Below are 13,942 nucleotides of genomic sequence, written 5' to 3'. Positions count from 1 at the left end.
AATTCTAGCAAAAAATGGGTAAGAACTATGTGGATATGTGTGTTTAAACATTGAAAGACCTTACCGAGACCTAATTAAATGTACGGCCGCCCTGTTCTCCTGAGTAGGATATCCTAATGCAGGAGGGTGTCATTCAACCTTCATGAAACGTCTGACATGTCTGCACAGACAAGACTCACCAAGTCTGGTCACAGTTGGTGGGAGCGCCCTGTGGCAGGCTACCTTGTCAGGCGGGTCTTGGCCTGGTCAGCCCAGCGTTTGTGCCTCGGAAGCGGCTGTTCCCTGGGGAAGCGTCTGCACTGGGTGACGTGGCAGCCCTGCACCATTTTACATTCCTGCCAGCAGCGTCCAAGAGTTCTAACGCGTCCTTATCCTTACCAGCACGTTCCAGGTGTTCCTAGCAAAATTCTGGCCACAAGAGCCAGCGGTGCGTGTGAAGAGAGCATCAGCTCCGGGACAGCGGTACCGTGGCGGTCCTTGCAGGGGCCCATGCAGCAGCGACCCCCGCAGGGCGTGCCCCTCCTGGCGTATGGGGCGGGGAAGGGCTGGGGGCTCGGCACATCCTCAGGCCTGGCCCCCCACCCCCAGCCGCAGCTCCTGCCCCTCTCAGGGCCTCTGCGGTCGCCTCCAGCCCCAGTGCCAAGTTTACCTCATTCTTCCTGGGGGAGCAGGTGCTGTCTGGACCAGAAGTCCTCGTGTGGCCATCGCACGTGATTGCCCTGGGGGGCACTGACCTACTGTTTCACAGAAGTGTACAGACAAAGCTCATGCCTGACAGCACGTGGTCAGCTCCAGTCTCTGTGTCTGCCGGTGTGATGTCGTTAAGTCAAGGTTTTGTGATGTTATTTGTCCTCCAAAGACTAACTGTTGTTTTGCATTTTAAACAAAAATGGGGTTATCATTCTGTAACTCCTTCATTTTGCTTTATTGAGTTGGAGTTACAGTCAGGGTAAGGATAAGTGGTTTTTGCCCAGAGTCATAAAAACAAAGCCTCATTTCTCCCACAGTTCACTCTGCTACTTTTAAAAGGCTAGACCAGCGCTGCTTTAGGTTTTGGATAAATGGTCTTGGTTCCTGAGATTTAAGGGAAAAAAAAAAAAAAACACAGAATAATTGTATAAAATAGAGAAAATATTTTTCATCTCGTCTTCTAAACGGAAGCCTTCAGCTCCTGATGTAGCTCTGCGGCGGTGTTCTTGAGTTCCTGGGTCTGTTCTGCCTTTCAGGCCCCGGGACGGCTCCCAGGATGAGCCGGGTGTGGGCGCCCCTCCTGTCGGAGGCTGGGTTGGGGGCGAGCTGCTGTCAGGAGCCTCACAGGGCTGGTGGAGCTGTGAGGTAGGCCTTCGTGCGGTTGTAAATTGGGTTTGTGCTTCATCAATAAGCTTTCTGACAAGAAGCGTCCATCAGGGTATCTCTCATTTGCCGCAGCAGAACAGAAAATGAAGTATTCCAATAATTGCATTACAGTTTCCTCCTCCTGGACAAGAAAGCCGTGTGCTATAATTAGGTTTGATTGGAGTGCACGTTTCCGGTAAGATCTGAAATTAATGATGTTGCCATAGTGACACATCTGCGGCCACCAGTGCGTGAAACATAAAGTAATTCACTCGACAAGGGTAGACATCTGTTAGCTGCCAGGACGCAGAGCGTATTGACACTGACCAGAAATACTAGGCGTGGTGTGATCAACACGCAAATGATGCTGAAACCAGAGGACAGGCCGTTTGCCCCGAACCTGCTGAGAGGACATCCCCTCTCCCCGCCGCCCCCAAGATGCCATTGTTTGAGAACAATGCTGCCGAGGATTCATAAATTTTAAAACTGGACTTGGGTGCAGCCTGTTAAAGCAATACATTAATTCCTTTGTTAGTTTTTGTCTTCGCGTAGAACAAAGCCATTCCTGAAACACCCTCTGAAACAACAGGTTCTCGGATGCACTGTAATCACAGCATCCGTTGCCCAGCATGCTGCCTTGCTGAGACTCGACTCGCAGGGAGCTTTGTAGGACGGCGGCAGCGGCGCGTGGAAGCACCATCTCCCTGGTTTCCAAGGGCACCAGAGCACAGGTGTGCCCAGCAGTGTGCACACGTGCACGGAGTGTGTGCTGGTGGCCTGACCCCAGAGGACCACAGCGGTGTCTTCTGCCTGGTGAGCCCGAGTGGGGCCTCAGTGAAGCAGCCTGAGCAGCCTCGCTGGTGCGGTTGTTCGCTGACGCGGGTGACCGGGTGTGAGGGAGAGGGATAGTGGGGTGCTAGTCAGGCGAGGTTCCACACACATGCTGGTGCCAGTGGTGCCGGGCTCACGGGAAGGCCTGGTGTGTTGCACGTAGAATGTGTGACCCCCATTAAATAACGTCGAATGTCTGCTTGCATGGTTTGTAAATTAGTCTTACCACTTTAGAAGTTTTGTTTCCATTCCTGCACCATAAGATGTAACACTGTTTTCTGGTTGGTTGGTTGGCTTTGGTTCTGTTTATTTTTTGTTTTGTTTTTGGTTGCCGCGAGTCCTTGTTGCTGTTTGGGGGCTTCTCGTTGCAGTGGATTCTTGTTGCAGAGTGGGGCTCTGGAGCACAGGCGCTTCAGAAGTTGCAGCTCCCAGACTAGAACACGAACTCAGTAGTTGGGGCTCTTGGGTTTAGCTGCCCCATGGCCTGCGGAGCCTTCCTGCCCCAGGGATTCAAGCTGTGTCTTCCGCCTTGGCAGGCAGGTTCCTAAGCAGTGGGCAGCCAGGGGAGTCCGTGAGTAACTATTTTAATCCAGCCACTTATACCATGTCCCTGTCACCTTGTGGCCCTGTCCCTCAGCCGCTCTCTGAAGCCGGTAGATGACCCAGTCCGCACCCGGCCTGCATCGGAGGCCGAGGACTCCCTGTTGCTCTCATAGTCACCTGTCAGGCTGCGTTTACTTTAGGAGCTCTTTCTTTTGTGCATAGCATGGCACGCTCGTGGAGGAGGTGGCGTGTTCCTGAGTGGCTCCACAGACACTGGCACAGGAACCTGGCTGTCAGTCAAGTCTTGGGTTGCAGCAGCGCCACGCGGTGGCAGACGGGCGATGTGCCATCAGAGGGTCCATGTTCTTGTCTTGCTCACTGTTTCACTAACAGCCTGACTGCAAGCGTTGCTTTGACTTCTCCATGCCATTGTTACTTCCATTTAAAGTAGGGATGGGGGACTTCTCTGGCCCACTGGTTAAGAATTCGCCTGCCGGTGCAGGGGACGCTGGTTTGATCCCTGGTCCAGGAGGATCCTCGTGCCTCCAGGCAGCCAAGCCTGTGAGCTGTGACTGCGGGAGCCTGTGAGCCCTAGAGCTGGTGCTCTGCAGCAGCAGAGGCCGCTGCCACGAGAAGGCCACGCCCGTCATCAGAGAGTGGCCCCTCACCACCACTCGAGCAGGCCTGCTCACGGCATATATGTACGTGTGTAGAACGTACATGGCGCACGTTCTTTTGAGAGTGTTTGTCAAAACAGTCTCTAAGTAAACCTCCCGTCGGGGGCAGAGGCAGGGGGCGAGAACCCACGAGGAGGGTCCGACGTGTGCTGTGATCACATGGCTCTCCGTCATGTTCACACTTACAACTGCATCAGTGCCCGAGGGCGCCCCTCCTCTGAGCTTCGACACAAGTGCAGGGATCCCCAGATGCCAAGCCGGCCTGCAGTCCGGGGACGGGCTCGCCAGGTGTTACCCGCCCCCCGCCCCTCACCCCGTGTGGCTTTCCTTCTGTGGAGCAGGAAAAGCAAAGGTCCCGTGCTTGTGGGCGTCTTTTCACGTTAAGCTCCTGTGCTTATGTGCGTGTTTTCACGTTAAGGTCCTGTGCTTGTGTGCGTGTTTTCACGTTAAGGTCCTGTGCTTGTGTGCGTGTTTTCACGTTAAGGTCCTGTGCTTGTGTGTTTGGTTTCACATTGAGGTCCCGTGCTTGTGTGTGTGTGTTCACATTGAGGTCACATGCTGTGTGTGTGTGTCTTCATGTTGATGTCACGTGCTGTGTGTGCATTTTCACGTTGAGGTCCCGTGCTTGTGTGTGTGTGTTCACATTGAGGTCCCATGCTTGTGTGTATGTCTTCACATTGATGTCACGTACTGTGTGTGTATTTTCATGTTAAGGTCCCGTGCTTGTGCGCATGTTTTCACGTTAAGGTCCTGTGCTTGTGCGCGTGTTTTCACATTGATGTCACGTGCTGTGTGTGTGTTTTCTTATTAAAGTCCCGAGCTTGTGCGCATGTTTTCACGTTAGGGTCCTGTGCTTGTGTGTGTGTTTTCACGTTAAGGTCCTGTGCTTATGTGCGTGTTTTCACGTTAGGGTCCTGTGCTTGTGTGTGTGTTTTCACGTTAAGGTCCTGTGCTTGTGTGCGTGTTTTCACATTGATGTCACGTGCTGTTGCGCGTTTTCATGTTGAAGTCCTGTGCTTGTGTGTTTTCACATTGAGGTCATGTGCTTGTGTGCGCATTTTCATACTGAAGTCCTGTGCTTGTGTGTGTGTTTTCATATCAAGGTCCCTTGCTTGTGTGAGTGAGATCATGTGCTGTGTGTGCGTTTTCATATTAATGTCACGTGCTGTGTGTGTGTTTTCATATTGAGGTCCCATGCTTATGTGTGTGTTTTCATGTTGAGGTCACTTGGCTTGTGTGTGTGTTTTCATTCTGATGTCACGTGCTGTGTGTGCATTTTCATATTGAGGTCCCGTGCTTGTGTGTGTTTCTTCATATTGATGTCATGTGCTGTGTGTGTGTTGTCACAGTAAGTGATCCACGTGCAGTAGTTGAAGTCTCCTTTCAGGGTCATAAGATGAGTACCGTTGGGACCTCCTGGGCCCCTTTTAATGAGAGCTCACCGAGGTTCTGAAATACGCGGCCTCCCCCCTGCCTCCCCTCTGTCATGCTGGTACTTCACTGCGCCTGTTGTGTATCTTTTTGATTGGAGGCTCAAACCATGGACCCTCCTGAAAATGGCTTTCCCGGGTTGGTGGTTGGTCCCAGGGTGGGTGAGGAGGGCACACAGGGTGGCCCACGAGCTGGAGAGCAGCCAGGAAAGCGCCTCTGCCTCCTCTCCTCCTCTCTGTGCGACTCACGTGGTGTCCAGGCTCGAGTGCGTTGTTTCTGTTCAGTGGAAAATACTCCGTGGTTCATGACAGATTCATGTGAAGGGGATAGATGTGCTAATCTCGACTGAGGGTCACTTTTCCAGTTTCCCACCCGTCTCTCTCTGAAGGGGCAAATCTGCCTTGGACCAACAGCAGATCTGAACCGGGAGACAGAGCCCAGACTTTTCTGCAGAACCAGACCCCCCACCCCCAACCCATTATTGGAAATTGCTGAAAGGGAGCCTGACACCGCAGGAAGAGTGCTCCAGTCCTCATAGTGAAATGGAAGTAAATGAGGATGGTGTGGACGACACTCAGGGATGCTTTGTGTGGCAGAGCGCGTGCTTGGGGTGCAGGGCGCAGCCAGCCCTGGGTGTGACGTGTTGGGGCGCAGCCGTGACCCGCCAGCAAGCTCCCTGTGTTGATGGTGTTCTGCTGCTTCTGTCCTAGGAACCCTCACCCAGAACGAGATGGTGTTTAAGCGGCTGCACCTGGGCACCGTGTCTTACGGGACGGACACGATGGATGAGATCCAGAACCACCTCGTGAACGCCTACACACAGGTGAGCGGGCCCAGCCCAGCAGGCATCTCCCTGCCAGTGTGCCCAGTGCTGCTGTGGCCACGGGGCCTGGCACAGGCTGAGCTGCAACGCGGCTCCTTCCCCGGCGACGCCTCGGCGTGGCTGTGCGCATCACTCACTTATAAACCAGAAAACAGTCTTGGAACTAATGTTAACAGTTTCTCTGTTGTATAAGCATAACCTTAACCACCTTAAATCACTTATTTGTATTAAATTTCCTTAGTGAACTATTTGTAAAATTACTTGGTAAACACAGTATTTTTAAGAATATTAAGTGGAATGTGGCAATAAATATGTTTCTTAATAATCCTTCTGTTTTTCTTCATAATCAGTAAGCCCTCTTCGTATTTTTAAAGGTATATCTTAACCCTCTCAGTAAACAGAAGTAGGCAACCTGATGTTTCTGCCTTTTACTGTCAACGATCATCAGTGCACAGCTAACCTGTTTCATCTTAACCACTGTCCTTTAGCACATTGCTTTGGAGAGAGTACCACGTTAGTTCTTCTGTAAATATGCAGTCTGGATCTCTAATGGACAAGGATAGGTTTCTTAATCGTTTTCAGAGCAGACTTACAGACCCTCTGAGGTCATAGGAGGAGGAACAGTTTTTTCTGTGGGAGGGCACAGCCCAGTGGGTACAGTATTTGCTCTCCACAGGGCATCAGGGCCACAGTCCTCCCGTTTTTCAGGCTCCTGGCCTTAGGGGTGTCAGGGCCATGGGTCCCCATCACAGGTGGGGGCCACAGAGCAGGGCCGACACAGCCGCCTCCCGGCTCACGTCCCACACACGGTGGCCTTGCTCGCCCCCAGGCTGTCTACCTCCTGGCTCACGAGCTGCGCGTGGTGGCCGTGCTCGCGGGTCTCCCTGCCCTCAGGCTCTCCACCTCCCAGCTCACATCCTGCGCATGGTGGCTGTGCTCGCGGGTCTTACTGCTGCCAGGCTCTGCAGCCACGCTGCTGCTCACACCTGCGGAGGCCACTGTGTCCCTACTTGCTTTTTCACAGACTGGACTGAACTCTCCTTGCCCTCTGCAGTTCTTCCTTCAGTCAGTTCAGTTCAGTCACTCAGTCGTGTCTGACTCTGCAACCCCATGAATTACAGCACACCAGGCCTCCCTGTCCATCACCAACTCCCGGAGTTCATTCAAACTCATGTCCATCAAGTCGGTGATGCCATCCAGCCATCTCATCCTCTGTCATCTCCTTGTCCTTCTGCCCCCAATCCCTCCCAGCATCAGGGTCTTTTCCAACGAGTCAACTCTTTGCATGAGGTAGCCAAAGTATTGGAATCTCAGCTTCAGGATCAGTCCTTCCAACGAACACCCAGGACTGATCTCCTTTAGGATGGACTGATTGGATCTCCTTGCAGTCCAAGGGACTCTCAAGAGTCTTCTCCAACACCACTGTTCAAAAGCATCAGTTCTTCTGCGCTCAGCTTTCTTCACAGTCCAACTCTCACATCCATACATGACCACTGGAAAAACCATAGCCTTGACTAGACGGACCTTTGTTGGCAAAGTAATGTCTCTGCTTTTCCATATACTATCTAGGTTGGTCATAACTTTCCTTCCAAGAAGTAAGCGTCTTTTATTTTCATGGCTGCAGTCACCATCTGCAGTGATTTTGGAGCTCCCAAAGATAAAATCTGACACTGTTTACACTGTTTCCCCATCTATTTCCCAGGAACTGATGGGACCAGATGCCATGATCTTCGTTTTCTGAATGTTGAGCTTTAAGCCAACTTTTTCACTCTTCACTTTCACTTTCATCAAGAGGCTTTTTAGTTCCTCTTCACTTTCTGCCATAAGGGTGGTGTCATCTGCATATCTGAGGTTATTGGTATTTCTCCCGGCAATCTTGATTCCAGCTTGTGCTTCTTCCAGCCCAGCGTTTCTCATGACATACTCTGCGTAGAAGTTAAATAAGCAGGGTGACAATATACAGCCTTGACGTACTCCTTTTCCTATTTGGAACCGGTCTGTTGTTCCATGTCAGTTCTAACTGTTGCTTCCTGACCTGCATATAGGTTTCTCAAGAGGCAGGTCAGGTGGTCTGGTATTCCCATCTCTTACAGAATTTTCCACAGTTTATTGTGATCCACACAGTCAAAGACTTTGGCATAGTCAATAAAGCAGAAATAGATATTTTTCTGGAACTCTCTTGCTTTTTCCAAACACGAAGTATGTTGTCAGCCTTATATTCAGTTTTGTGAAAGCCATCTCTTTTTTCTGTGAAGTGCACCCGTCTGGCATGTACTTTACTTTTGAGATGCTATCAAATGAAAACGGCCTTACCTAAGTGTGTGTGTGTGATATGTATGATCAGACACCCCCAGAAGCACTCATCTGTGCATGAACACCTAAAGTCAAGCACTTTATTAATTTGGATGTCGTTCATTTTAATACAGAGTATTTTGGAACCTAGAATATTTATAATAGATGAAAAAATTTTAATGGAGGACTACTATCTCCCTTGTGATCTGTGTCTAGATTAAATAGTGCCAGGTAACATCTTTAAAAAAAAAAAAACCTGTATTATCCATTAATATGATTTCAGTAGCTCCAAATAAGTTATTTTACTAGAAAAAATTAAAAGCAGAAAAGATGTCATATAGACACAGCAAATAGTATCCCATCTAAGAAGAATCTTGCAAACCTTTTTTAATGAAAGCTATGTTCGTTGGCTGGTTATCCAGCTTTTTATGTGAACGGATTTCTTCGTTCCCTTCTGCTTGTTAGTGTTAATGAGATGACAATAATCTAAGTCCACTGTAACGGAACACGAGTCTGGTGCAGCCTGATCGCGCTTCCACCCTGGGATCCTGAGTGGACTTGAGTGGAGTGAGGTCCTCAGCCTGGGTCAGCAGGAGCAGGGCCGCTTGGCGGCTGTGTGGGTGTGCAGTCAGGATGCAGATGTGTGTAGGGGGGCGCAGGCAGGAAGGGGCACCAGCTGAGTAGGAGGCCACCTCATTAGCTGGCTCTGTGATTGACGGGCGGATGGGCATGGCTCGGCTGCTCTGCACAGCCACCCAGAAGCGGAGAGGCTTTCCAGAGGCGTCAGAACCCTTGGGTTCTGTGGAGAAGCATGTGACGGGCCTTGGGGTCGGGGTCCTCCCACAGCCCCACCCAGGAGGAGGTGAATGGGTTGGGGTGGGTGTGTCCAGGGCCATCAGGAGGCAATTACTATATGCAGCGCTCCTTGTCTGCAAACCAGACACTTCCGAGACTGATGCAAAGCCAGTGAGTCCATAGTACTAAGGGAACCATCCCAAACGCTTTTTCCTGCTCTTACCTTCAGACCATTTTATGCACACAGTTTTTAAGGAGAAAGGAAAGCACTTGGGAGTCTTCTGTTCTTAACTTTGCTCTTACAAGTGGTGGATAAACAGGAATTGTTCAGGACTGGGCACATGCATGCCAGGCTGCAGTGAATCTACTAAAAGGAGATGGTCAGATTTTGAGTACTGTAGCAAATATTTTAGTTACTGGACAACCGGGAAATGTCCAAGGACCTTGTGGCCCCTGGATCCCCAGGTGAGTCGTTGCCCCGTGGGTCACGTGTAGGCGACCGTCACTGCCGCCACTCTGCAGCCCAGCCTGGCCGTCCGTGACAGGCGTGCGTGTGGGTAACTCCAGCATGCGCCTGCTTGCCTCTAACCCCGCGGCGTCCGTGTTTACAGACGCAGTGTCAGGCTGGCGGAAGCAGCGCCGCTTCAACTCCTCCGAGGAAAGCCCCGTCGTCAGCGCCCAAGGTGAGGAGGAGCGTGAGCAGCCGGGTCCATGAGGCCGTGAAGGCTGTCGCCCTGTGTCACAATGTGACGCCCGTGTATGAGGCCCGCGGCGCAGCTGGCGAGACCGAGGTCGCCGAGGCGGACCAGGATTTCAGTGATGACAACCGCACCTACCAGGCCTCCAGCCCTGACGAGGTCAGTCGCTGAGGGCCGCGTCCCAGGCATGTCCGCAGGCGCAGACAGCGCCTCCCCTGACTCCTCCCGGCCCCGCCAGGAGTGCTTGCTCTGTCTTCTTATGGGGTGAGGAGGGCTTGTCCGTGGTTTTCAGAATGGGCTTTTGCCACAGGCCAGCACCCTCCTGGCCCAACCCTGCCCTCACTCCATCCTCGTGGGCAGGTGCCTTCTCATCCCAGAGTGCCCTGGGGTTGGGTCCAGGGAGGCGGGGAGCGGGACCAGTTGCCTGCTGATTATGAGGTCTGCAGGCTGCATCCTCCCGTGTTCTCTCTCCAAGGGAATCACCAGGCTTGCAAGTCAAATCTCTAGGTATTTTTCTAGAATTTAGATACAATATGTGTGTGTGTGTGTGTGTGTGTGTGCGTGCTCAGTCACTCAGTTGTGTCCAACTCTTTGTGGCCCATGGAGTGTAGCCCACCAGGCTCCTCTGTCCGTGGGAATCCCCAGGCAAGAATACTGGAGTGTGTTGCCATTTCCTCCTCTGGGACATCTTCCCCACCCAGGGATCGAACATGTGTCTCTTCCATCTCCTGCATTGGCAGCCGGGTTCTTTACCACTAGCGCCACCTGGGAAGCTCAGTTCCAGAAATGCTGTTGATTCCGCAGGTGGGGCCAGCTCTTCTCCATCCTGGAGATCCAGTAGGTCGAACCAGAGCTGAGGCCCACCGCCCCAGTCGGTCCCTCTGCTGGTACTGCCAGGCTCTGAGAGAGGGTGCAGGCCAGGGTGTGCAGCGCAGGGCCTGCAGCCTGTCCTGACCTCCTGACGGTGAACCCCCAGTGGAGCAGCTCAGGGCATTGACAGCTGTGTTTCGTTTTTAATTTATTTTTGAAGCTCTCATTACAGAGGTATTTCCTTTTTTCTTAAACTGAAGTATAGTTGATAGACTATATCAGTTACAGGTGTACAAGGTGGACTTGCCCGGTGGCTCAGTGATTCACAATTTGTACAGGTTATACTCCGTTTCTAGTTCCTATAAAATGTTGACTGTGTTTCCCGTGTTGTAGCCTATTTTGTACATAATGGCCTCTCGCTCCCCGCTGGCCTGCCGCTCCACCTCCCCTCTCCCCACTGGTCGCCACTCGTCCGTTCTCTGAATCTGTGAGTCTGCTTCTCTCCTGTCACGTCCACTGGTGCGTGTGGCTTCCCCAGCAGGGCCAGCGGGAGCCTGCCCTGTGGTTCAGCCTTTGCCTTCTGTGAGTCTCAGTGCCTGTCTTCCCAGTAAGTGCTGGGGAACCTGTGAGCTGTGAGCCGGTCTGTGGTCAGCCATGGGGACGCCCCGCAGCACAGCTGAGCCGTCGTGCAGAACAGGGATCCAGGCCGTGGGGCACTGAGCCACCCTTGGGGCACAGCCTCCAGGCCCCACGTCCCTGGTGAGTGATGCAGTGGGCGAGAGCACGGGGTCCCATCCATCCCCCCAACTCTGCTTTCTAGACCACGTTGACCAGCAGGTGTGTAGAAACCTCCTTTCCACCCGAGCTCGGTATGGCCTTTGGAATCGCGTGTGTGTCACCTGAAATACATGTCACTCACGGTCACAGTGGGCATGGGGCCTGGGCCGCGGAGGCGGGTGGTCAGGTGTCCGGGCGGCTGGCCTGGCCTCGGGTCGGCCTGGAGCAGACACGCGTTGGACGGAAACGCCGCCCCTCTTTTTCTTGCAAAGGAGTTACACTCTTCACATTCTAGTGTTCTAGAAATCCTCTCGAGTTCCATGTGATTACTTATTGAAAACGTATTCTTTCCTAGTCCCGAGCACGGGAAACTTAGACCACAGATGTTTTCCAAGGAAAATTTTATTGGAAGTTTTAAAAATCTTATATGTTTACCTTATTACCTTCCAAAAATAAATACAAATTTTTATTTAAAATACTAGAATTTTTATCTTTAGGTTTTTATGTTACAACATTTTTTAAATTTTAAATAGGAATTCACAATAGAGATTTTCACTGATTCAAAGATTTCCAGAACTAAATTAAAACTACTGGCCTTATATTTAAATTTTTTATGTCAAATTTCTTCCTACTTTAGAAATTAGACAATGATTAAAAATGGCAGGCCATTAAATAACCTCTGAGAAATCCCTAACCCGTATTTCAAATCTGAAAATGAAAAGACTTGACTTCATCATAGTTTTTAAAGCACTTTGTGGATGCAGTGTTTGCAGGTCCCTGAAGCCCAAGGAAAGTCATCTAAATGGATCATTATTTTGCTTATTGAACTTTGCTGCAGTTAGGTTGACAGATGATAGCATTGTTTCCCAATCACCAAAGTACTGTTTTAAAGGCATTTTTTATTGAATAAAGTGCTTAGAATACTGCACCCTGGAGCTTTTTTCAGGGAAATGGCTCAGTTGATGTTCTCTGCTTGCCCTCAGCCTTGACCTGTCAGCATGTGTGCAGTTAATAAGCAACCTTATCATTTAGGAGACTTATCTGGCTTCATATACTCATGTCAACACCATACTCTTACAATCCCTATTTGCTCAGGCTCCTGTGTCATCTTAGCTTCAGTAAGTGTGACTTACTGAGTGGAATGCACTGGTTTCTAGTCTCTCATATTGTGAAAGTGCTTTGTGTTCGTTTTCCTGAAAAGAGAGCATCTGCTGACTTACCTCTGTGTGTGCACAGACGTGTTTCTCCTGCTCCAGGGATGGTGTCTGGGGACTGACTTCAAGCCGTGAGAGGCTGTCCGAGGTACTGTCCCTGCACACTTATAGTGACGAGCGTGCTTGAAGCTGTCACGTGCAGCGGGGGCTGGGCTGTCAGAGCAGGAGTGATTTCGTATTCAGAACCTGCAGCCTACTTAGGCTCCAGTCGCTGTTTCTTATGATAAGTGATCAATATTTCATTTTCTCCAAGAGAGTAGAAAGTTTCGCTTGCCTGTCACTTTGCCAGTACAGCCTCAGCATAGCAAACTCCAGCTTATCAGACAAATGTTCCCGGAAATTCCTGGACAAAGTTAAAACCCAACCCTGGTAAACTCTGTGTCCAATGCAGCTGTGGAAGCTGAGACCAAGCCAGTGTCACCAACAGGCGCCACCAAGTCAGCTCAGGGGCAGCGCCTCGGGCACCAGGTCGTCACCTCCAGTGAGCAAGGCCAGTGCGATGCAAACCCAAGACCCCAGTCAGCTCAGCTCAAAATAATTGATAGGCTGAGATTTTCAATGACTTAAACCTGCAAACCTGCTGTTGTTGGTAACATTTCCTCCTTCACCTCTGTAAATTCTGTATTAACTGTTATTTCAGGGTGTAGCTAGTTCTGTTCATTTGGACGTTTCTGTGCAGGAATCAGCTGAAATTTATGACAAACCACGAGTGGATTATTTACAAACAAAAGAATGACCGTCCTTAATAGCATTGCTTTTGATTTACTCCAATGTATGCTGCGTGCTGTAACTTTACACTCATTTAATTGTGTGTGCTTATTGAAGCAGGACTAACTATGGTGTTGGGTCAGCATGTTTATGGGGAGCAGCTCCCCATCTGTGACGTGAGTCCCCCTTCATGACCCTCAGGAGCAGGACAGAACATGAACCACACAGCCTGCCCTGAGTATTGACTGGCAGCTTTTCCAGGTGGTCAGCTTGCACATTTTGTTCATAATTCTATCAAATTATAGCAGTGATGGTAGTACCGCAATTGAAAATGAAGATGTGTCAGTGATCAAATTGTGATTTATAAGGTGCACAGTAGGAAAGGTGTCCCTGGAGTGTAGCTGGTGGCTATGCAGATGCTAATATGGTAAAGGAAATTTCTTCTGATCTTTTCAAGAACGACAGCACAGACATTGCTGAATAATGGAATTACAGCAAAAATTAATAACAAAATCTGCCCCACACTGGCTACCTAGCGTGGGGGAGTGTGAGAGCATAAACAAATTGCCTGTGACAATGATTGCCCAAGCATGTTACTAACTGGCCTGTGGATGAGATTTAGCTCAAGCTCCCATTTAAATATGTATTTTTCACACTTGCATTTTAATTATTTTGATCTTTGTATTATTTTCAATAATCACGTTGTTAAAATGTCTAAAAGCCAAGTTAGAGAAGTACTCATCCTTACATGGTCTCTTCCATCACTGACAGCGTCCAGAGGGAGCAGGAAAGGGCAGCAGCTGCTCCAACCACCCCCGCACCGCTTCTCTGTGAGGCCACACACCCCGCCCTTCCCTGCCCCGGTGGCTCTCTTTCTGCGAGTGTCCCCTTAGAAATGCCGCACAGCAGCGGTGTGACCTGACGCAACGGTGACAGCCCAGGAGGAGCCAGGGCCGTGGTCGTGCACCCCAAGCAGCTCCACCCAGGCACCCCCTCCTGGGAGCAGTC

The 13,942-nt window shown here is 50.6% G+C and overlaps 1 protein-coding gene across 2 annotated transcripts in view; it reads left to right on the top strand.

Moving 5' to 3' along the window:
- Positions 1 to 13,942, top strand: part of ATP9B (ATPase phospholipid transporting 9B (putative)) — a 150,999-nt gene that overhangs the window by 119,053 nt on the left and 18,004 nt on the right. For both annotated transcript variants that reach the window (XM_061399483.1, XM_061399484.1), the window contains 2 exons: positions 5,528 to 5,640; positions 9,339 to 9,584. In XM_061399483.1, coding sequence (XP_061255467.1) covers positions 5,528 to 5,640; positions 9,339 to 9,584 — 359 coding nt within the window. The remainder of the gene's footprint in view (positions 1 to 5,527; positions 5,641 to 9,338; positions 9,585 to 13,942) is intronic.

Source organism: Bos javanicus, chromosome 24 (genome assembly GCF_032452875.1).
Source record: "Bos javanicus breed banteng chromosome 24, ARS-OSU_banteng_1.0, whole genome shotgun sequence".
Classification (NCBI taxonomy): Eukaryota; Metazoa; Chordata; class Mammalia; order Artiodactyla; family Bovidae; genus Bos; species Bos javanicus.
The sequence above is the reverse complement of the archived record's forward strand: the minus strand, read 5'-3'. Positions and strand labels throughout refer to the sequence as shown.